The sequence below is a fragment of the Pristis pectinata genome, chromosome 2, assembly GCF_009764475.1.
Source record: "Pristis pectinata isolate sPriPec2 chromosome 2, sPriPec2.1.pri, whole genome shotgun sequence".
Lineage (NCBI taxonomy): Eukaryota > Metazoa > Chordata > Chondrichthyes > Rhinopristiformes > Pristidae > Pristis > Pristis pectinata.
The window spans coordinates 89,557,920-89,581,353 of NC_067406.1; the positions used below are offsets into that span (position 1 = coordinate 89,557,920).

At 40.3% G+C, this 23,434-nt stretch overlaps 1 protein-coding gene across 1 annotated transcript in view; it reads right to left on the bottom strand.

The window, feature by feature from the left end:
• anxa3a (annexin A3a) overlaps positions 1-17,854 on the bottom strand; it is a 47,175-nt gene extending 29,321 nt beyond the window's left edge. The window contains exons 1-4 of the mRNA XM_052044328.1: positions 17,769-17,854; positions 8,903-8,955; positions 6,531-6,653; positions 2,204-2,291 (exon numbers count right to left, since the gene is read on the bottom strand). Coding sequence (XP_051900288.1) covers positions 2,204-2,291; positions 6,531-6,653; positions 8,903-8,917 — 226 coding nt within the window. The 5' untranslated portion in view covers positions 8,918-8,955; positions 17,769-17,854. The remainder of the gene's footprint in view (positions 1-2,203; positions 2,292-6,530; positions 6,654-8,902; positions 8,956-17,768) is intronic.
• Positions 17,855-23,434: the final 5,580 nt, after the last annotated feature.

Sequence of the window (23,434 nt, forward strand, 5' to 3'; positions counted from 1 at the left end):
GGAATTGTGGATTTGATGCTAATGAGATTCCTGTATTTTAGAAATCACTTTGAAAATTATGTTTATGATAGATGAAAATGCAGAAAGCCTACCACAAGTTGTTGGGCAGCCTAGGATCTAAATCAGTACACTGCAGTTTTTGGTAAGAGTAAATCTGACAGCATAAACTGATCCAGTGAAGTGTATTTCCAGGAAACGAAAGTATAATGGGATATGGAGGTTCAAATTCCACTGGCTGTATTTCTTTGATTGCTCCACGTAACCTCAGTGGAGGATTGATGAAACTCTGAAAAAAATGTCTTTCATGGGAATTAATATTTGCCCACAAAAGATATGGCAGTAAAGAGCTGTAAGAAAATTTCTGCTGATGGTGATAAGGTGGATAAACATCGTTGGTATTTTTTCAGAAGAGATACATACTGGGGCTAAAAACCATTCTTCTTCCTAATGATTCCATTGTTGGTTTGGAGCCTTTGCTAACCTCCCATTGGTGAAGCAAAAGAAGGTGAGAACCCCACTCAAAATTGTCGGCTGTGTTCTTAGATCCATAACCAGCTGATGCATAACAGACCCAAGAAAGATTAGAAAATGTGTGATTCAAACCTCTCCTGCATTAACTTTGAATTATATGGAATTTATAGACTATTTCATCCAACATAAGAAATAAGGGCATGAGTAGACCATCTAGCCCTTGGAATCTGCTCCACTATTCAATCAGATCATGGCTGATCTAATCTTGGCCTCAGCTACATTTTCCTACCTAGTCCCCGTACCCTTGATTCTTTAAATGTCCTTCTCAGCCATTATCATAATCAATAACCCAGCCTCCACAGCTCGCTGGGTAGAGAATTTTAAGGTTTACAATCCTTTGAGAGAAGACATTTCCTCCTCATCTCTGTCTTAATTGGACAATCCTTAATGTGAGTCTATGCCCATTAGTTCTCAATTCCCTCACTATGGGAAACACCTACCCTGTAAAGCCACATGGAAATCTTGTGTATTTCTCTAAGATCACTTCTCATTCTTCTTAACACCAGGAATATGGACAGTTTTCTGCTCAGTCTTTCTATACTAAGGATCGATCTAATAAACCTCCTCTGCACTGCCTCTAGGGCAAGCCTTCTGCAACATATATGGGTCTCTGTGGGTTCCTAGTCTAAAATGAAGTAACAACGAGTGCACAGGGTAACACCACAGGACACAGCAAAAGTTCGAAGAGATGGAACTGGCCTGTCCGAAGTTCTTCCCAGACTGCACATGGGCACAACAATGAACACATGATCATTTGAGTCAATCCGTGATTTCACACTTACTGATATACATTACATTTTAATAAATGTATTAAAATTGCATGCTGTATTCCAAGTATGATCTTACCAAAGTCCTGCAGGGTGGCAACAAACTTCCCTACATTTTTACTCTATCCCCGTTGCAAAAAAAATGTTAACTTCCTATTTGCCTTCTTAATTACTTGCTGTACCAGCATGTTAATTTTTTGTGTTCCTTGTATGAGGACACCAAGATCTCTCTGAACAGTAACATTTAATTATCTCATGATGTTTAAGGAATATTCTGCTTTTCTATTCTGCTTGCCAAAGTGGATAATCTCATATTTCTCCACATTTTAGACCATTTGCCAGAGTTTTTCCCACTGATTTAACCTGTTTTTATCTCTTTGCATATTCTTTGTGTCCTCCCAAATTAATTTCCCACCTGTCCTTGTATCTCCAGAAAGCTTTGATACACCCTTTGTCTATCATTACTACAAATAATTAATAGCTGAGTGCACTGATCCCTACATGTCCAGGCCATTGTTTATGCTCCATATAAGCTCTTTCCCATCTGCTCCGCCTACCAAATATGTTTATCTGGTTTTCCTTCAAACATACCTATAGCATTTGCCTCAACCAGTCCAAAGGATGGAGCACTCCACATTCTCACTCTCCAACAGGCTGAGGATTTGGGATCAATTTTCATGAAAATTTATCTGGAGGTATGTCTTATACCATTCCCTATGTACGTCATAACCTCACATTTTTAATTATCAGTCAGTTTGTGATAACAGCTAACTCTACAAAGAGAACAGTTATTATATATTTTAATAAGAATGCTCCCATATTAATAGTGACAAAGTAAAAAGTTTGATGCAGAAATTATAGTAGCATTACTTTTAAATGCAGATTCACAATTAACCAATGCTTACCTAATCCTACTATCGCACTACGCAGACTATTAACATCCCTGCCAACATTGAAACAAGCACAATCTTTTATGGTCCCACGGGTTCCAACCTGTTTAAATGAAATAATTAAAATGATATTTGTATGGCAGTTACTTTAACAGGATGACTGTGTTTTACTTAACAAACATATCATTGATTCTTTATTACAGGTAGCATATCTTGATGATTGCACACTTTGTAAGAAATGCACATCTGGTTCTGACCAAAGTGTGGAGATTCTGCTCTTGTAATAGTGGTGTATAATAGCAAGATTGACACAAATTAGTGTGTTATTATAATGTACAAAGAGACTATAGTAGCCCAAATCATACAATATTCACTAATAGCAGCATTCACATCAAACATGAACAACAAGGTACTCCAGGCAGCAAAGCAAAATATTGGTTAGTACAATGGACCCAAGATCCAACAAATCAGCACAAAGGTAGGCAGAAGTTCCAGTGAAAACTGCTCCCTGTACAGTTTAGGAATTCACGTTTGAATGGGGCCTCTGTTCTTGTCGTAGGTATAATTAAGCACAGGCTCAGCGAGCTGATTTCCCATCTGGAAATGGGAAATCTTTGGAGGTCCATGAGGAGTCCACTAATGCAGTCCAGAAGAAGCTGGCAGCAAAGACAACACAGTGGAAGATGTCACAGTCTGCTCAGGCCTGTGTCAGTGCTGGAACCCTGAACTTCTGCGTGAAAATGAATAGCACCGGTGTGGGATTGCAAGTTCTGGGCCAATATTTTTCATTATTTTCAGTTACTTGAAGTTGGGTTACTCTCAGGTTATGGGCTAGACACTAATTCACTGTTTCCATTTTTTTTCTAATAAACACATTATCAATAGGGATTTATTTTATGGATAATTTCTTCCTCTCTCTTTCTCTTTGTGTTTTTCTGTTTCAATTTGTTTCATTTTTCTTCTTCTGTGTCCAGCTGCTGGTTTTTACAGTAATTGTTACTGTGACAACTTTACTCTGCAACCTATCACTATTATTTCCTTCTCTGCAACTCAACAAGCTGGTCTTCTCACTTTTCCAGTTCTGACGAAGGTTCCAAAATGTGAAACACCGCCCTGTTTCTCTCCCCACTGACGTTGCCAGACTTGCTATGTGCTTCCAGCATTCTCTGCATTTGTTCACGAGAATAGTATTGGGTTAAATTACAAGGAAATATTTCAGAGACCGGTTTTTATTCATCCCTGCATAGAAACTTAAGAGGTGGTATGATTGAAGATGTAAAATGAATAAAGTCTTTGAATGTGTGGACAAATAGGGAGGTGGTATTCATAACAAGTATCATAACAGTAGTATTAGATTTACGTGGTTAGTTCACACATAAGGCAGTGGAAACCTGAAAAAACATCTTTCAGCATTACCATAGTCCTGACTGGAGGCAAAACAGTAATACTTCTGGATTGTCAATCTGAACAAATTAATGGCATAATTTTCCACTCTAATATACCATTAAAACATCCTGAACTGTCAGAGTGGAAATGTAATTCTATTAACGTGTCTTCTCAGTAGGCTGCTATGCCTGAAGGGTATTAAACTTATTGATAGGGCAACGGCATTATCACTGATTCTTTGATCCGACCACAACTCCCCACTGGATACAAGGGATCTGATGAATTTAATTAATAGGCTCTGTTTGTGCTTCTGTATTTAATGGAAACAACTATTGTCCACTACATTGAAAAGAAGGCTTTGTTATAATTTCATATTTTATTTCTTCAAAAGTGCAGTGAAAATCGTTGGTGGGTACAGTGGATTATGTCAGCTATATGAGATCAGGAATTGCAAAAGTTCGTGTTTGGCAGTGCAGAAAACTGCTATAAAGTGGAAACACTGGGCTGAATGTTAATGTCATGACACACAGGGAGCAGGAGAGTCTGGCAGTGTGTGGGAAAGCAGGAAGTAAGTACATTGTTGTTTTAACCCAGCCACTACCTTACCATTTCAGATCCACACTTTCTGACCAATCAGATTAAATGGACATGAAGGTAACCCATGAGTTGATTTTAACTCCCAAATTTAAAGGAACACTTCGAACAAATAACTTGGAGTTTGGAATCGAGGGCAGTTCAGAAAGAATTGACAGAATGAAATCCTGACATTCAAAGATTGCAGCTGGTTTAGGTGTCCCAGGGTGTACTGCTGGGAGCTGATAGGTTTGCAGTGTGATACAGATCCCTTCTGATGAAAGGAAGAAGACTGATGGTGCAGCAGAGAAGGCATGGCAATAGGTTGCCAGTGAGGTCAGCAGCAGGTGCCATTCTGTGGATTCTGCATCCTTCTGCCATTCACTATGAAGGGCTGCCCTTGAGAATCCTAGACCACTGGCATTGATTTCCCCTAACAAAATTTCTAAGTCTCGGTCCATTAACTGGAACGTTTGCTCCCTTCTATCTGATGCCTGGTTGCCTTAGTATCTGTCACTGGGGCTGGGCTGCCCTGGAGAGCATTGTTTTACAGGCTGACCCCCTGCTGTGAGTACTGATTGCGAAAGGCAGCCGCTTGAAACTCACAGAGGAAAAATCAAGTCCGTGCAGCTTCCCATATATATAGAAGCATTACTCAAGCAAATGCACTTATGCATTGCACTATAATTACAACCTAAGATCTCAGTCACATTTTAATGGGGTAACCTTTGTCTGCAAATAGCAGTCAGCAAGTCTACATCAAACTGCTGAAAATCCAATGAAGATGGATGGCTATAGGCCAAAGTTATCACTGGAACAGCCCACGAATCTCACTTGTACCTCCAGAAGTATCCTCATATGGTTATGCATTGATATTATGGAAACACGTGAAGTTACGAACACTTAATTTCCAAATGCATAATACGGAATTTTGGAAACAGCCAGATTCACAAAACCTGCTCAGTGTTTCTGCAATTTGTGCAAGGTTGCCTGGATAGGTAAACCAACTATCAATCATCCAAGTTGTGCGCATGTAGGCCACCAACAAAATGCTACAAGGAGCCAGAGGCAAGTTGAAGGCAGTTGTGTGGCCACTGGTCTTGCTGCAGGTCTTCAACTTCGAGGGCTGTCAATAACTGAGTGAGACCAAAACTCCTTATACACTGGTGTTCTGGCACATCGAGGAGATTTATCCTTTGGTTGCAGATCCCATGTTCTGGGTCTGGCCTCCTGGCAGCTGAGCCTGCTTGCTGTTCCCCTCTCTTTCCTGGGGACTGCGGTTCTGTGAGGAGCAAGCTGTTGCTGCACTAACTGGTGCTACTGCTGTTATGATGATACCCCTGCAAACCTAGGTGACGGTAATGGTACTGCGCCTCCTAGTGTGGCACTCTCAGTAATCTTGGTCTTCAGCTGAGTTCAAAGCAGCAGAGCTGATCTGGCAGCCATGCCAACCTCGTAGGTTAGAGATCCTATCATGAGGATCAAAGGACAAACCTTCAGAGCTATCCGATTGACCAGCCAGTGAAAGAAGCAAGCAGAAGAACACCTACAAGTGATGGTACTTAGAAGCATATTTCTTTGGCAAAGCCAAAGTTAAATCACTGGAATTAAACAATTGGCATATTAAATTTAACAAACCTGCCTCCTCAGAGCAGCAGGGTGAAGGTGACTTCCTGATCTCCTGTTGGTTTCGTTTGGTTTTATCTCTGCCCCCCCCCCAACTTCCCCCCCCCCCATTCCGTTCCTACACCAACACCCCAAACGCCTGAAAATTCAGCTCACAAGCTGAACTAGCTTTCTGTATCTTACATATGAAAACATTCTCAAAGATTCTCAGAACATTGCTGAAGTGTCTTGTATAAAGGCAATGACTTAACTGAAGATAGGCTCCAGTTTGTTGTATGTAGAAATTAAAGCACTGCAAAACCACGTGGTGTGGACTCCTTCAATACATGCTGGGTTGCCAAACTTCTGTCCTAACAGAAGTACCAAACAGAAGCCAGGCTCTTCTCCAGATAGATGTATCCCAAGGCCAATTCCTCATTCGTCCAACCAATTGGTTTTAACGTAAGATTGACAGAAAGCTGAAAGATGGTCCCTGCTGATCATTCAGTCCAAGGGACTTCTGTACACTGACAGAGATTCGAGAAGTAGAAAACGTGAAGAGACAAGCACCTTTGAAAAGAGCCCCATGTTTCCAAGTAAAGCACATGCAACAAGTCAAATGTTGTCTGATATGATTTGATGCCAACAGCTCTGTATTTGACATCAAACAAAAGATTTGTGTTAACTGCTGTTAGCAGTGCCTGGTGAACTTAATAATCTGATATGACAATTGTATCTTTCTTATTTAAAAAAAATTCACCAGCAGAAACATACTCACAAATGCATTGATGGGCATTGGAACCACATCTCCTCCGAGAGAAAATTGCTCAGTGAGACCACCACATCGAACAAGGCCATATCCACCAGTAGGTGCCCAGATTTCACTTCCCCCACCAGTGGGCTATCAGCAATGAGAAATAAAAAGAATAATTTGTAAGTTAAAACAATTGGGTATCTGTTTTATTCATTCACAGGACGAGGGTGTCACTATCACTGCTTGTTCTTGCAATGGTAATGGGGAGCCACTTGTTGAACTGCTGCAATCCAGGTGATGAAGATGATCCCACTGTTAAGTAGGGAACTTGATCCAGCAATGATGAATAATAGGGATACATTTCTAAGTCAGGATAGTAAGTCATTTGAAAGGGACGCTAAGAAGTTCCTATGAACCTGCCGCCTTCATCTTTTCAGACATATCAGGTACATCAGGGGAGGTCTCTGGATTACCAAACACGATGCTGCCAAATGCAATATCCTGTGTAGGAGCAGACACATCTTTCACGCTCTGCCACGTACACTTCACCAATATTTTACTATGTAATGCTGCATACAATTTTTTGCTATGTTAAAGAGGTCAATTTCTGTGGATGTCAAGAAGAAAGAGGAAAAGAAGATTTGATCTTCTCTTGGCCCAGTAACTTCACAGTGCTGTACCTCCAAACCTGCATCGGACAACACCACAAGCTGAATGAAGCAGCATTGTAAATAGGTCACAATACAGAGCACAAAATATAAACCATTGACAGGTAAATTGTACTAATATTCCTTGCAAATATAATTATTCATTAGATAAAAAATAATAAATATAAGAAGCATTCCTCAACCAGAAAAAAAATACAGATTTCAACAGTGAATGTATGACCCATATGTATAATGCATTCAACCGGTCTAAATAAAGAGCAATAATGCACAATGATAATCTCTCAGTATTAGAGAAGATAATTCTGAAAGTTGGGTCTATGTTCTCTCAGAAAAAAATCCGAGGTCTTCAAAGTAAAGACTTCTGTAAAATACTTGAATGCCACTGAACCAAGGGCAGTGTCCCTTCCCACATCTAAGTATGATGAAGGATGCAAATGCCACATAATAACCCACTTTGCTAAAGTGGATCTACATTCCTGTAATTTCATGAATCTCAGAAAGATCCCCTAAATATAGCTAAGCTAAAATTTGAACTCAGATGAATGTTATTTTTTTATCATTAAACAGAATTATAGTATTGTACAGCAATAGGGATCATTTGTCCAATTACCATTGTACCAGCTTTGCCAAAAAAGAGCTGTTGTATGAGACCACCTTCCTCCTCTCCTTGTAAACTTTTTAATTTTCCCCTTTCAAGTTCTTATTCACTTTTCTGTTTTTGCCACTGTTTTAATCCTGTCAATGTACTATGTAATGGAAAAATACCAGTCTTCCTTCATACTTTTGGTGACAATTATAAATTTGTACCCTTCAGTCGCTGGCTCACTGATCCATGAAAATAGTTTTTCTTCAGTTTGCCTTATAATTTTGAATATCTTTAACAGATGCTGCTCTTTAATCAAAATTTTATAAGAGCTTTAGTTTCTTTGGTGCCCTTCTCTTAAAACATTTTCTGTCTGCCATCTTCCTTTCAGTCTTCTCCACAGTTCTACAGTGCCCATTACAAGACACAATATTCGGACCAATGATTGTGTAGGTTTAGTATTAGCTCTACTTTTGAAAAGTTTCTCCCCAAATTTTCTAACCAAATCCCTCTCTTTGACTTCCATCTCTTAAGACTACATACATAGAACAGTACTACACAATGTCTGTGCTGATCACGATGCCAAATTAAACGAATCCCATCCACCTGCACATGGGATATATCCCTCCATTCCCTACCTGTTCACATGCCTGCCTAAATGCCTCTTAAATGTTGTTACATAAAATTAACCTTATCAGGAATAACATTTTGTACATGAAGCAGCATCAGCAGCAAATTTTAAAGAATAATCAAGTACTTAGGTGCTTCAGTTCCTGGAATGGTCAACAAACAAACCATCAGCTGAACCACCATTGGCCAGTGGGATATCAGTACAGCAAAAAGTTCAATGTTGTTTGCAATGAGGACTTTGCAGATTCTGTAAGAGAAATGCTTTTAAATATTTCAAGATTTCAATCTGATGAGACATAACCTTAATGCCAGCATCCTTCAAGAGCACTGAAAATGTATGTGAAGCATTTTTCAGTCATAAAGATATTCTTTTAAATTAAACTGTTGCAATTCAGAGATCTTTATTCAGACAACTAACATCCCATCCTGCAAGGCCGTTTCTTTTGGACCTTGAACAAAACTGGTGGACCTTCCTCTCTGGACAGACTTCAAATTGAATTCAGCTTATAACTTACCCATGCGGATGACATTTCTGCTTCACTTAAGAATGTCGTTAAGGATGAGAGCTCTATGATACAAAAAAAGGAAAGAAATGTCAACTATATCAAAGTCTATAGCAGGGGATTTGAAATATATATATATACATTTTATTGAAAATACCCCAACTGCAGCAGTTCAGTCTAGTAATCCAGAGAGCTGGACAAGCAATCCAGAGACCTGAATTCAAATCCAACCACTGCAGCTGTGGAATTTAACTTGTTAATAATTGGAATTTGGAGGAGGGAATACAAAAAATAAATCTTAATAATGTTGACCATGAACACTATCAGATTGTTGTAAAAGCCATTTGATCACTAATGTCCTTCAGAGGAAGGGAAAATCTACCATCCTTAGTTGGCCTACACGTGACTCAAAGTTACCTCATGTGATTAACTCCCAAATACCCTCAAAAGGTGTGCAATTATTGACCACTACATTCAAACGAATAAGGAATAAAGCTTGACAGACAACTTGTCAAATTCTCAAAACCTAGTCTCAAAATTCAGTTACAGAAAAGTCACCTGTAGCCCAGTCAACCTTACAGAGTCTTCCTCATAAACATCTGGGGACCCCGTCTTAATTGGGAGAGCTGTCCCACAGACTAGTCAAGCAATAGCCTGACATACTTGTACTCACAGAATCATACCTTACTAAACAATGTACCAGACTCCACCATCACAATCCCTGGGTATCTTTTGTGCCACTGGCAGGACAGACTCACCAGAGGTGACAGCACAGCAGTAAACAAGTGGGATGGGAAAACCTTTGAATTCCTCAACATTGACTCCGGACCCCAAGAAGTCTCTTGGCATAAGGTCTAACATGAGCAATGAATCCTTCTACTGAATCTACCTGGTATCCTCCTTGAGCTGGTGAATCAGTAATCCTCCAAGCTGAACAACATTTGAAAGATGCACTGAAAGTAGCAAGGAAACAGAATGTACTCCGGGCAGGGACTTCAATGTCCATCACCAAGAGTAACTTAGTGGCACCACCATAGATCGCGCTGGCTGAGTCCTGAAGACTTAGCTGCCACACTGTCTCTGCAGCAGGTAACAAGTGAACCATCGTGAGGGATAAACCTACTTAACTTCATCCTCATTTATTTACCTCTGGCAAATGCATTGGTCCATCATAACGATGGTAGGGGTGACCACCAGGCAGTTCTTGTGGAAACTCACTCTGCCATTACTACAAAGTCAGGGAATTAATCCTGGTTCAATGAGGAGAGCAGAACAGTTGCTGGGAATAGCACCAAACATACCTAAAAATGATGAGGTGTCAGCCTAGTGAAGCCCCAGCACTGGACTTTATGTGTCTTCAACAGAAAAAAAGCTTTCAATAGACAGGGCTAAGCAATCTCACAACCAAAGGATCACCGGGCCGTGATTGGTGGTTGACAATTAATCAGCTAATTCAAGGACAAGGCTCTAAGAACATCCCCATTCTCAGTGAGAGCAAGACCCAGCACATGAGTACTAAAGAAAAGTCTGAAGCATTTTAACCACGTTCAGTCAGAAGTTGCAAACAGATAATCTATCTTGGTTTCCTCCTGAGATCTCACAATCACAGAAGCCAGTCTTCAGCCAAATCAATTCACTCCACACAATATCAAGAAATAGCTGAGAGCACTGGATACAGCAAAGGCTATGGGACCGGACAACATCTCAGCTGTAATATGAGAACCTGCAGACCAGAACTGTCCCAAACAGTCGACTTCCAATCTTTAGCAAAGTGATAGAAGTGGTCATCAACAGATCCATCAAGCAGCGCATACTTTCCAATAGCCTGCTTGCCAATGTCAAGTATAGGTTTTGTCAGGGCTAGTTAAGCTCCCAACCTTGTCACAGCATGGACCCAAAGAGCTGAACTTTTAAGGTGAGATGAGAGTGATTGCCCTTGACATCAAGACATCATTTGCCTGAGTGTGGAATCACAATATCCAGGTTAAAGAAAGTCAATGGGCAGTAATGGAAAGCACACCAGTGGTTGGAGTCATACCTAGCACAAAAGATGATGGCTGTAGTCATCATCACAGCCCCATGATGTCATTGCAAGAGTTGCTTGGGGCAGGGTCTTAGACTGAACCATTTTCAGCTGCTTCATCAATGACCTTCCTTCCATCATAAGTTCACAGGTGGGAATGTTTGCTGGTGATTGCATAATGTTTGGTTCTAGTCATAAATCCATAGCAAATAAACCAGCCCAAGCCTGCATGCAACAAGAGCAGGACAACATTCAGACATGAGGTGATAAATGGTAAGTGACATTTGTGCCACAGAAGTGCCAAGCAACAATCATCTCCAACGAGAACACAAGAACACTAGAAAATAGGAGCAGGAGTAGGCCACTCAGCCCATCATGCTTGCCCTGCCATTCAATATGATCTTGGCGGATCTGCCCTGGGCTTCATCTCCATTTTTTTGCCAGTTTCCCATAGCCCTCAATTCTCTGATCTTTCTAACGTATCTATTTCTTCTATAAATGCCCCCAGTAATCTAGCTTCCACAACCCTCTGGGATAGGGAATTTCAAAGATTCACCACTCTCTAAGAAGTTTCCATGCATCTCACTTTTAAATGACCATCCCCTAACCTTTCCTTTCATTCAAGATTCTTCCACAAGGGGAAACATTTCAACATTTACCTTGTTACTGCCTTTAGGATCTTATATGTTTTGATAAGATCACCCTACATTCTTCTAAATTCCAAAGAATATAGATTTAATTTCTTTAGCTGCTCGTGATAGGTCAACCCACTTATCATTGGAAATAGCCTAATGAATCTCTTTTCAACTGCCTCCAATGCCAGTTCATTTTTTTTTAAAATAAGGGAACTACAACTGTGTGTAATACTCTGGGTGCAGGCTCACTAGTACCCTGTACAATTGTAACAATACTTCCCTATTTCAAAACTCCAAGCCTCTTGCAGTAAAGGCCAAGATGCCATTTGCATTCCCAACCACTTGCTGCACCTGCCTGCCAAGATTTTGTGATACATGCAACAACACCCAGATCTTCCTGTACTTCGATCATCTGCAAACCATCTCCATTTAGGCACTCCATTTAGGCTCCATTTAGGTGCCTTTGCAGTCCCCTTACCGAGGCGTATCATCTCACAGTTTGCCACATTAAACTCCATTTGTCAAGTTTTCATCCGCTCACTCAACCTATCTATATCCTTTTGCAGAGCCCAAATATCCTCATCACAACATGCCCTTCCACCTATTTTCATATGGTCAACAAACTTGGATACCTTAGACCCTGCCCCTTCTTCCAGTTCATTAATGTAAATATTTGAGAGCCAAGAATTTATTCTTGAGGCACTATCCTAGTTACATTTTTCCAGCCTGAAAAAAAGACATTTTTTTCCAGCTCTCTGTCTTCTATGCTATAACCAGTCTTCAATCCATCCTGATACACTTCTCCTAGCCTTTACCTTGTGTACAGTCCTTTAATGTGGCACCTTATCAAATGTTTTCTGAAACTCCAAAGGTACTAAATGTATAGGTTCCTTTCTATTCCATCCATCCACTCTGCTTTCTACGTCATGGAAGAACTCTAGCAAATTTGTCAAGCATGATTGACCTTTCACAAAGCCACATTGACTTGTTTTGATTACATTTATGCTCCTCCAAGTGATTGGATATTTCTTCCTTGATTAAAGACACAGATGCTGCCTGGCCTACTGAGTTCCTCCAGCATCAGTGTTTTTCTTTCCAACAACAGTTGTTGGTCTAATCAACCTGTAGTTACGTTTTTTTGACATCCTCCCTTCTGGAAGAATGGAGTAACATTTGCACTTTTCCACTCTGCTGTTATCTTCCCAGGACTCAGTGAGTTTTGAAAAACTTCATACAATAGCTCCCCCATCTCTGTAGCCACTTCTTTTAAAACCATCACATGCAGGCTATGGCAACTTGCAATTTGTCTGCCTTTAATTCCATTAGAGGGAGAGAGAGTATAACAAGAGAGAGTACGACCACCTAAATCTTGACATTCAATGATTTTGCCATTGGTGAGTCCCCCAACATCAATGCCTTCTGCTCGCAGTCAGACCAGCCACAAAAATACCATGGCTACAGTAGCAGGTCATCAACTGGGTATCGTGTGGCGAGTGACTCACCTCCTGGCACCCCAAGGCCTTTCCATCATCTACAAAGTGCAAGTCAGAAGCATGATGGAATACTCTCCAATTGCCTGGATGAGCATAGCACCAATTCTGAGGAAGCTCAACACCAGCCAGGACAAAGCACCCTGCTTAATTGGAAGCCGATCAAACATCCTGAACATTTATTCCCACAACCACCAGGGCACCTGTAGTATGCACTACAGTTAATTACTAATGCTACTTTAACAGCATCTCCCAAACCCATGAGCTCTATCATGAAATATAAGGGCAGCAGGCCAATGGAAACACCACCACCTGCAGGTTCCCTTCAAGTTGCAGACTATCTGACCTGGAAGTATATCACTGGTCCTTCATTGTCACTGGATATACATCCTGAACCTCCATCCCAAACAACACCATAAGAATACCCTGCAGCGGATGAAGAAGGAGCTCACCACCACATCAAGGGGAATTAGGGACAGGTAATAAATGCTGGTCTTGCAAGTGATGACCAATTCCTGAAAATGAATAAAACAAAAAGATTGTGCCCAATAGCACAGATCCTGCCATAGGATGGGAGAAGGAAGCAATTGGATTTCTCCAACTATTTTCCCAGCTGCTGGGGACCCAGTGTCATTGTTAGGTCATTGCATCCCCACCCCCCAAATCAGGTCAAATGTTTTCCAAGCAACCCCCCTTTACAAAAAGACTACAAAATCTAAAAAATTTCAGCTGAAAGCTTTCAGGAGGCTAGGAGATTTTCCTGGCCAGAACAACCATGGTTGCCTTCACATGCCTCTGTAAAAGCCTGCACATCTCTTCATGTTGAACAGACTAGCCAAAACTACACTGGTTGAGAACACAACTCCCAGCATAAGGTCTTCCCGTCTTTCTGATCCCGGTGTTTCCATAAGAGACAACTGGAAATTATTCCTAATCCAAAACCCCACCAACATGGGTAACACAGGCCATGACCAGGCATATTCAGTTCCCAGCTAGTTTTTTGGTCCTTTCCCTGGAAAGTTGGGGTGAGAATGAACTTAAGGATCTGTGGAATTTCACACAACATGTAATTTTCACTGTAACAAGAAGTACAGTTGGTATTTCTGTTTGCTGTAGAAATAGATCCAAATTCCATTTATTGTTTCTTTGGATAAGAGCTGAGAAGTGAACTATTGGTTTGTTCTGCAGCTTTACTCTGGCTTTAGAAAGCTGAAGAGCAGTGGGGTTGTTTGGAATTGAGACCCAAAGCTCCAGAAGGTCTGAGGTTTATGTAGAATTAGTTTAACCACACATTAGGCATTCCACAGCCAGCAAAAAAATTATGGTCTGAGCTGGGGAGAAGCAGAAAGAAACAATGGATTGCATTTTCCCAGATAGAATCATAGAAACTATCAGGTAGAGTACAGACTACATCTCAGTTATGGTTCTGAAAGAGCTAGCAGTTAGTCCATGTCCTGTTCTTCTTTCTCACCTTTGCCTTTCCACATATATATTATATACTATATATGTATATATCTGACTATTACATTTATACTTCCAGCCAAGATTAATACAGACAAAGGATTGTCCTTGCTTTCCTCTTGCTCTTTATTGATTAGGATTTGATATTGCACCAGAGGGAGCATGGAAGATTTTATTCAAATTTAAATGTAGATCTGTACTTGAAGGAGGTCTACTCCCCAGAAGGTTCATGGTGTTAGGTCGATATATGATATCAATGTATCTTACTTAAGCTTGAACAAAACACAAATATCTTCTATCTAGCAAATTGCTAGATTTTCCTCTGTCCCTTTAATGACAGGATTGTTATGTTCTGGTTACTACTGAGATAGTTTCATTCTGTGGTCAGGCATTCCTTCAAGCAAAGTAACACTCAAAACAAAGCATCATGCACTTGTTATAATTATAACACAGAGTACATAATAGTCACTAACAAGCCACCAATAAGACAACAATGGTATAATCAACTAGAGTCCCAATACAAGGTGGCCTTAATTCAAGACAAATTCACTCAGTCTCTCATTTTCAAAAGTAGAGCACATAAAATGGAGGAAATATATACATTTTAAGCTCATTATAAGACACTCGGTCATAGGTAGAGACAACAGGATCCCTTTTATGTAATTTTCCATGGCTTAAAGCATTCGTTTCAGCAGCCAAAACATGATAACATTGAACCCACCTTACTGAAAAATAAATCGCAGAGTCTGTATCTTCCATTTGAATAATGGGAACAAGAATAACTTGCATTTATATTAGCACCTCTTAACATAATGCAACTGGTTGTCAGAACATGATTTTCACAATTTATTTAAGATTGTTTCACCTGGTCTTTCCAGTGTACAGCTACCAGACCATGAGTGCACTCAAAAGAATAATCAATCATTTTATTTTATGCTTATATGAAGTAATTTTGAATTTTCTGAGCAATAGCGAGAAATACCATTACTGACTTTAATATGTGATTCAGAATGGCTGGTTATCAGACATCATTTTGCCGACTGATGTTGTTCCCACAGGCCTGAGCCCAATGGCCCTCATTTGCATAAAAGTTGCACCCCAATCTTATTTCCCATGAAAAGTGACAAAAACAATGGACATCTCCAAGGAGCCAGCTACAATCCAGGATTGGGGAGGAACAGGCAAGCAGTTGAGGAAGGGTTCACACAGGCAGTGAACCCTTCCTCAACTGGTAGGACCATTTTGGTAGGACCAGAAGGAGCATTCTGACCTCACAAAAATTAAAGGTGATAAAGGCTTTCCAGCAGCTCTGTTAAAGACAATTACCACCACAAATGGCCAGATTATGCATGTTGCAAACTCTACCCATGAGGTCCTCAAATTTGCTATTGTATTCCTAGACCTCATCCATTTAAGATCATTTTGAGATGAAGCATGAGCAGAGCAAATTGGTATTCTCCTGCAGCATCCCATCCAATAAAATTTAAGTGCCAAATTGAAGAAAATGACCTATTCTTCCAATTGCTTATTACTTACTGGCCTTACATGAGAGGTTGACCTGTCACCATCCATTCATTCCACTATTTATGCAAAGAAAATGGTGGTAATAAGTTTGCAAAGGCTAACAATCTTGTTTGTGGGACTTTTCAGAAAGCAGGAATCAGATTAAGTTATATCTTTGCAAAGGCATGCACAAGGCTTTGAGATCATTGCCTCACCCCATTAATGTGCCCTGTAGTTTATCACATGGGGAAGAATACACTCCAATGACGTAGCTTGACTTGGTCTTTAATTTTACTTTGCTTTCTTGAGAACAGTAGAAAAAATTTGAAAATGATGCATTAAAGTTAATTAAATTATAGGCCTGGCTTTGGAGAGCAGTTCAATTGCTCATCCGCAACCCTGCCTCTTAAACCACTTAATTCTCCCCTTCCTCCTGTCCTGGGAGATTAAATTGATCCTGTTGACCCTATTACCTTAATTTTTGTCCAATAAAGATCAAACACAAATAATCTCTGTGTACTGGGAGGAAAGGTGGAATTAGCCTTGTCCCTGGGAGATACTTCCAGCCCTTTTCCAATACAACACCCTGATTCTTTGCTTTCTGGTGATTATTCAACTTATTAACCAAGCTGCAACATTTCTCTTGCACCAAATGTTTCAGAGTTTCCTTCTTATGAGATACCTTATGAAACATGTAATAAGATCCATATAAACTACACCTATTGCTGTTGCCTAATCTATGATATTTTGAAATAGTGACTCGTAATACAGATGCAAATCATTTTTTCTTCATTGAAACTTCAGTTATTTTTCCTGTTATGCACATTCTTTGAAGCACCCTTTCATCCTTTTGAAAATATAATTATTTTATCTTTTATAAATTGAAATTTGAAAATTGCTTGAATTGACACATCATCCGTTAACTCTTCCACACTGTTAACTTGAGCCAGAATTTTTTCAACTCTCTGAACTTCCCTTTTTTCTAGTCCAGCACTTTTGCTCAATTTTATTTCCCAAAACTAAACCTCAGAGACAGTTGATTTACTGTAAAGCTATTACCAATTAATAAAGAAGCAGAACTAGATGCATTTTATAATATGTTAATCTTGAGCATGTGCATCTTCCTAATCTTGGTTTATGCAACAGATGAAATCACCCAACACCTGAACCACCCTGTTGTTCCTACACATTTCTCAAACTGTATGCAGGTCTCATCCCAGCTTCAGAGGGTTATGTTGCATCCACAAAGTGCATGTTATTTCCTTTTTCATTTCTTAATTCTAACCATATTGATCCTGTCTTAACAGCACTCCCTGAGACATCTTTAATTTCCAGCACAAAGATGGATCCCTTTAAAGCTATGTCATTCCAGCACCTCAAGGACTGACTCTCCTGAGGCAAAGCTTTCAATGAAAAAATAAATACTCCTCTGACCCTTGCACCTCATTACTATCCACCCCAAAATTATTGCACATAACTTACTAGGTTTGTTTTTGTTTAACCATTGTCTAATTATTAATATTTAGTGCAATTACAATTCAACGTAAATGAAAAAATCAACCAATTAAAAAGTCTGTTCACAAACTTCTCTCTGGTTCAGTCAACAAGTTGCCCTGGAACAGGAAACTGCAATAGTTCAGTGCTTACAGTAACCTGGGCTTAATAATGATGCAATCTTTAGTTTACAACATTCTCTTCACCCTGCAAACAAAATAAAACTAAATATTTTCTATATTGTCAATTTTTGATATACATTAATTTTTTACCTTAACCTTTCTGTGACCTTCCTCCTCAAATAAAGCAGAAGTGCTCTGGAACTCAGGCAAGCAATTTGCTCAGGGGCTCCTTTATATACATAATAACCGATCGGAAATGATGCAGCTTGGCCGTTGCAATCAGATTTTGTGGTTTTCCATGCAAAGCTCCTGAATGGCCCATCTTGGTCTAGAATTACAGGCTTATTTCACAGCCACACCACAAAGGAGGGATATTTGCCTCGGCAGCAATTCCAGATGCTCCATAAAGTCCCTCAGAACACAGCCTTTAGTGTGGTTCAGCTTGTAACTAAAGTCGGAATGTTTCCTTTAATGGCATTCTTTCTACTGTAAAGCCTAAAAATAGAATAAAATCCCATTTAGCATACACCTCAATTATATTTGTCAAATATGTACACATAATAATGCATTCCATTGAGGTACACTTAATCTGTAAGTTTAAGCACACTTTACATCTACATCTACTGTATACATCTATATAGTTGGTGTGTACACAGTATCTCCATTATTCCTATCTAATTTCAAGACTGTGATCAGAATTTTCCTGCCAAATATTAAATATTTTGCTGTTTTAACCTTAAATGTTCACCTGCAACCTCTTAAAATCTGCAAATATGGAAGATGTTCTCTCAAAAAAACTGTACATTTACTAAAATGCCAAGAAATTTTTAGATTTGGGGGAAATCTAACAATTTGAGTAAAATTTAAATTAGAAAAGTACTACAGAAAGGAGTTTACTTCATTCTTAATGCCAGCTTTCCTGATATCCTGAACTGTGTGTAATCAAATAGTTTAAATAAAGCTTCATAAGGGCATGCATTAAGAAAGATGTTCATTATGATCTTTGAGAGGTAACGAACAAAATTGTTATTTTCTTCCAATTGGACTAATCATGAGGAAAGAGCTGCTGTAGATGGGTTGGTCAGCATGGTAATTTGCACAAAGAACTGCAGAGTTTCTTAATGGACATTTTGGGTCAAATGACATCTTTCTACTATACAATGGTTTCCTCTCAGGACAAACCAGGAATATGGTATCGGACATGCAAACAATGTGACCTGCCCAGTGAAGATGACTGAGAGTAACAAGGGCCTCTCCACTGGGGATGTTAGCTTGGGAGAGGATGCAACATTGATTTGCTTATTCTTCCAGTAAATTTCGAGAATTTTGCAGAGGCAGCATTGGTGGTATTTTTCCAGTGCCTTGAGATGCCTGCTGTAGATAGCTCAGGTCTCACAAGCATGCTTAATGTGTTGAATGAGATCAATGAGTCAGGCTGCATAAGGATGAATAGGTCTGGGTTAACCACCCTGTACTAATAATGCAAAATGATCGAGCAGCAATTCAATTTCCATTTGCTGAGAGCACACAGGTGAGATGAAATGGTATGATTTATGTTCTTTTATTCCACAGTTAGAATTGAGATTGATGTATTGACATGCACAATTGATATAGCTCCTATTTACATACCATAACAAAAATGCAAAGTGAACTCTTAAATAGTCAAGCAGAACAGGAAATGCATTGTTTGAGAGAAAAATAACTTATCATCATTCACAGTAACTACCATTTGACCAACAGAACACTAACCACTTCAGGCAAACTTGTTCAGATAGCATAGCCTAACATAGTTCATTTTCATGGAAGAAATATCCAAATTAGCACAAACCATGGTCCCTCTTTCAGAAAGCAAACATTTGACCTGCGTTCAGTAGTGGTGAGCAATGAAAGATGAAACAATTATATAACAGTTGTATTGTGTGATTCAGTTCCCAATCCCGGCATACTCGGCACTTGAACACAATTAATTTCATACATAGTTCATCCGGCACTGCTGGATTTCACCAGAAGCTTTCAATTTCACACCTATTAATTAGAACTGCTCAACTGATGTCTATATAGAGTAGACATGTCCAATTTTGATTCCCTACTCAAACCCCACATTCATCATGTTCTCCTGTGATATACTGTCAAAGACCTTCTCCTGGTTCAAGCAGACCATGTGAATATCCATATCTGTCCCACGTGGAAGCAATTGAGTCCCTGACCAGCACAAGACAGTCAGAGACTATTCTGCCAAGTATAGTGCAGATCTGATCCAAGTGGATTATCAGCCCTGCAGCAGAACTGACTCAATCAGTGATGATCTTGGATAGATTGTAATCTATATTAAGCAGTTAAATAGGTCACCGTTTTGTTTTACTGTTGGCTATGAAACTCTCCTCTGGAGTTAGGCAAGGCTGCCCTTTGTTCTCTGTTTTCTTTGTGTGTTCTATCTTGACTTTTTCCAAGTCTATCAGAAAGGATAAGGACTTAAAAGGATGATGATCCCAGGCAGTAAAGACACTAAGGTCAAAGTCACTGAATGTACAATGTAATTGTTTAGTGATGGATCCATTCTTGGTCCACAAATTGATGAACATCAGCGATGAGTTCACACCAATCTTGGGGGCCAGAGAGGATTGCAGCAAAAAGGAGGTCATGTAGTTTGGCAACTAATCTGACCAATCCTTTGTTCCCTCACCATCGAGTTCAATTACCTGAAGGTGTTGGGAATATGGACCCAGGACATCGACCAAAACTAGATGGAGCAGATAGCCAAGGTGAAGCAGACATGGGGATTGTGGAAAGATCACTACTCCCTCACGGTTTTTTTGTGTATTCAGTCACAAGGAGTGATGTGGCTGACGGTGCTGTCATTCATTGTCCATCCCCAATTAAATTGAGTTGGCAGTTCAGAGTCAATCATGCTGATGGATTTGGCATCACATTTAGTCTTAACCAGTAAGGATGACAGACTTCTTTCTCCGAAAAGAGTTCTTGCAAGAGTTAAGTAGTCTTTTGGATATCGATGCTGCGACTAGTCTCTATTTGTTTTAATTCTAGATGTATTTATATTAATTTAAATACTCTAGCTATACATGAGGGACTTGAACACATTTCTCTGGACAAACGGCACTGAATTTTACTGTCAGTCTAGTAACTCAGCTGCTGCTCTACCAATTGCAGGAAAAACCCCAGTCATCCAGTGTGCGGTGCTCTCGGTGTTGTCATACATGACAGGTGAAGATGTGACCCAATTCCAGCTCCTGCACTGCAACTAAACCATCTTCCCCCCACTTTATCTGGAGATTGAAAGTCACTTGTGTCCACAGAGGTGCAATGTACAAATCTCCACTGGAAGGGAGAAAAATGTACTAGATATCCTGACGTCTGCCCATGTGTGTAGCTGCATTGAACTGGGAGTAGGACACAAGTATGCAAACACCCAGTAACATTATCTGATTCTATCTGCCCCTGGTGTTGCAAAGGATAGATCTGGCCATGTTACCTTGGTTGCTCCACTCAGTTAGACTATGCATTACTATCTGCTCTGCGTAGAAAATTTAATGCAGAAAATTAGTCAATCTGGCAGCGATCCACACAAAGTACCGTCAAAGCCTATGGGAAAAGGCAATGGTAGATCCTATCAAATGATTTCCCGAGCAGACTGTCATTTGGCAGAATGCCGCATCACCAGAACCTTCAGACAATCACCAAAACCTTGGTTGGTTGGTGATGAGAAGGGGCCTCCCTATTGAATCCTTCATACTTGTTGCCGTCAGGTCAGCTGGGCTGGGGATGAGACCATCATCCATTTCCTTCTTGAATGGGTGTTTGCCAAGAAAGGTCTGGGAAGAGAAGCAATGGGCTTTGTCAAGCTTTATCCTGAACAGCTGTGTAAAACAGAGCTCTGTGCTCTGAGAATTGTTCCCAGGGACACACACTGAGACAAACACCATCTGCTCTGGAAGATTATCAGCTTGGTGAAAGACAGATTCTGGTGTGTCTGAAACTTGCAAAGCACTGTTTATGACCAAGTACTGTAAACTGGCACATTCCATAGCCCTGGACCAGATACTAAGGGACTCACTAAAATCAGTGCTCCCACCACAAATGTTATATGGGAAAAGTCTGTGGTTTAAGGCCCTCATGCCATTGAACACTGAGGATCTTCAATCTGTAAAAATACCCTTTGAGTGTATGGTCATGGAAATTATGTAAAAGAAAAATGGATGTTATTTTGACATGTTGCAAATGTAAGTAAATGTCTTATATTGTGAATAGTGACATATGAATATACTGTATTATGTGTTTACAAATTTTATGAATAAAGTATATCCTAAACATTTTATTCATCTTTGGATGTGGGCAACTAGGCATCTTTTGATCATTCCAGATTACCCTTGAGAAAGTGTTGGTGAGCCATCATCTTAAAACTTTGCAATAAGAGTTTCCAGAGTGATCCCAGTGACAATATGTGAACAGTATTTTATTTCCAAGTCAGGATGCAATGTGAATTGCAGGGGAAGCTGCAAGAAGTGGTGTTGCCATGTCTGCTGCTCACCTCCTTCCAAGTGACCAAGATCCCATAACCACTGTTGAAAATGCCTTGATGTTCCAGAAGTACATCTTGTAAGTGGTACACATTGCACCCAAAGTGTGCAGGTGGTGCATTTTATGCTTAATGCAGTGAATGAGGTGACAGTCAAGTGTCCAAGATTGTCTTGAGGTTCTTGTGTGATAGTGGAAAAAACACCTAACCAGGAAAAGGGAGAATATTCTATCATAGTCGTGACATTGTCTCATGAATGATAAAAAGACTTTTGGGAGCCAGCAGGTTAGGTCCTTGTGGCAGGATGCTTTGACATTGCCCTTCTTTCGTAGCCACCATATTGATATGGCTAGAGAGACAAAGGGCTATAGATGCTGGAATCTAGATGAAAAACACGGTGATGCTGAAGGAATTCTGCAGGCCAGGCAGCATCTGTGGAGAAAAGCAGGCGGTCAATGTTTCGCGTCAGGACCCTTCTTGCAGGACTGAAGATAGGAAAAGGGGAAGCCCAATATATAGGAGGGAAAAGCAGAGCAGTGACAGGTGGACAAAAGATGGGAGGCGGGGTGGGCACAAGGTGATGATAGGTAGATGCAGGTAAGAGATGGTGATAGGCAGGTGCGGGGGAGGAGGGGAGAGCAGATCCACTGGGGGATGGATCAAAGGTAAGGAGAGAAAGGAAAAAAGGTAGAAAAAAAGAGGCTAGGAAAGGGAAGGAGAGAAGAATCATGGTGGGGGGAGGGTTGTGAGGAAGAGATGTGGCGAATACTTAAAGTGGGAGAATTCAATGTTCATACCATTAGGCTGCAAGATTCCAAGACGGAAAATGAGGTGCTGTTCCTCCAGTTTGGGCTTGGAATTCTCCTGGCAGTGGAGGAGGCTGAGGACTGACATATCAGTGATGGTGTGGGAGGGGGAGTTGAAGTGACTGGCAACAGGGAGATGCAGATTGCTGAGCAGTGGAAGAGAAAGAGAGAGGGCCAGAAGGTGTCGGTGCATAGCAGAGAGGGTAGAGTAGTGGGCACAGGGGGAGAAGCAATCTGATCCGACGGGAGAAGCGGAGATCTAAGGTGTAGGTTTTTCTCGTGGTGATTAGTTGGAATGAGATGCCGGAGGAGGTAATGGAGGCACTTACAGTTACAATGTTTACAGGTGTTTAGACAGGTACTTGGATAGGAAAGTCATGGAGAGATATTGGCCTAATGCAGGCAAATGGGATTAGCGTAGACAGTCATCACCGTCGCATGGATAAGGTGAGCCAAAAGAGCCTGTTTCTGTGCTG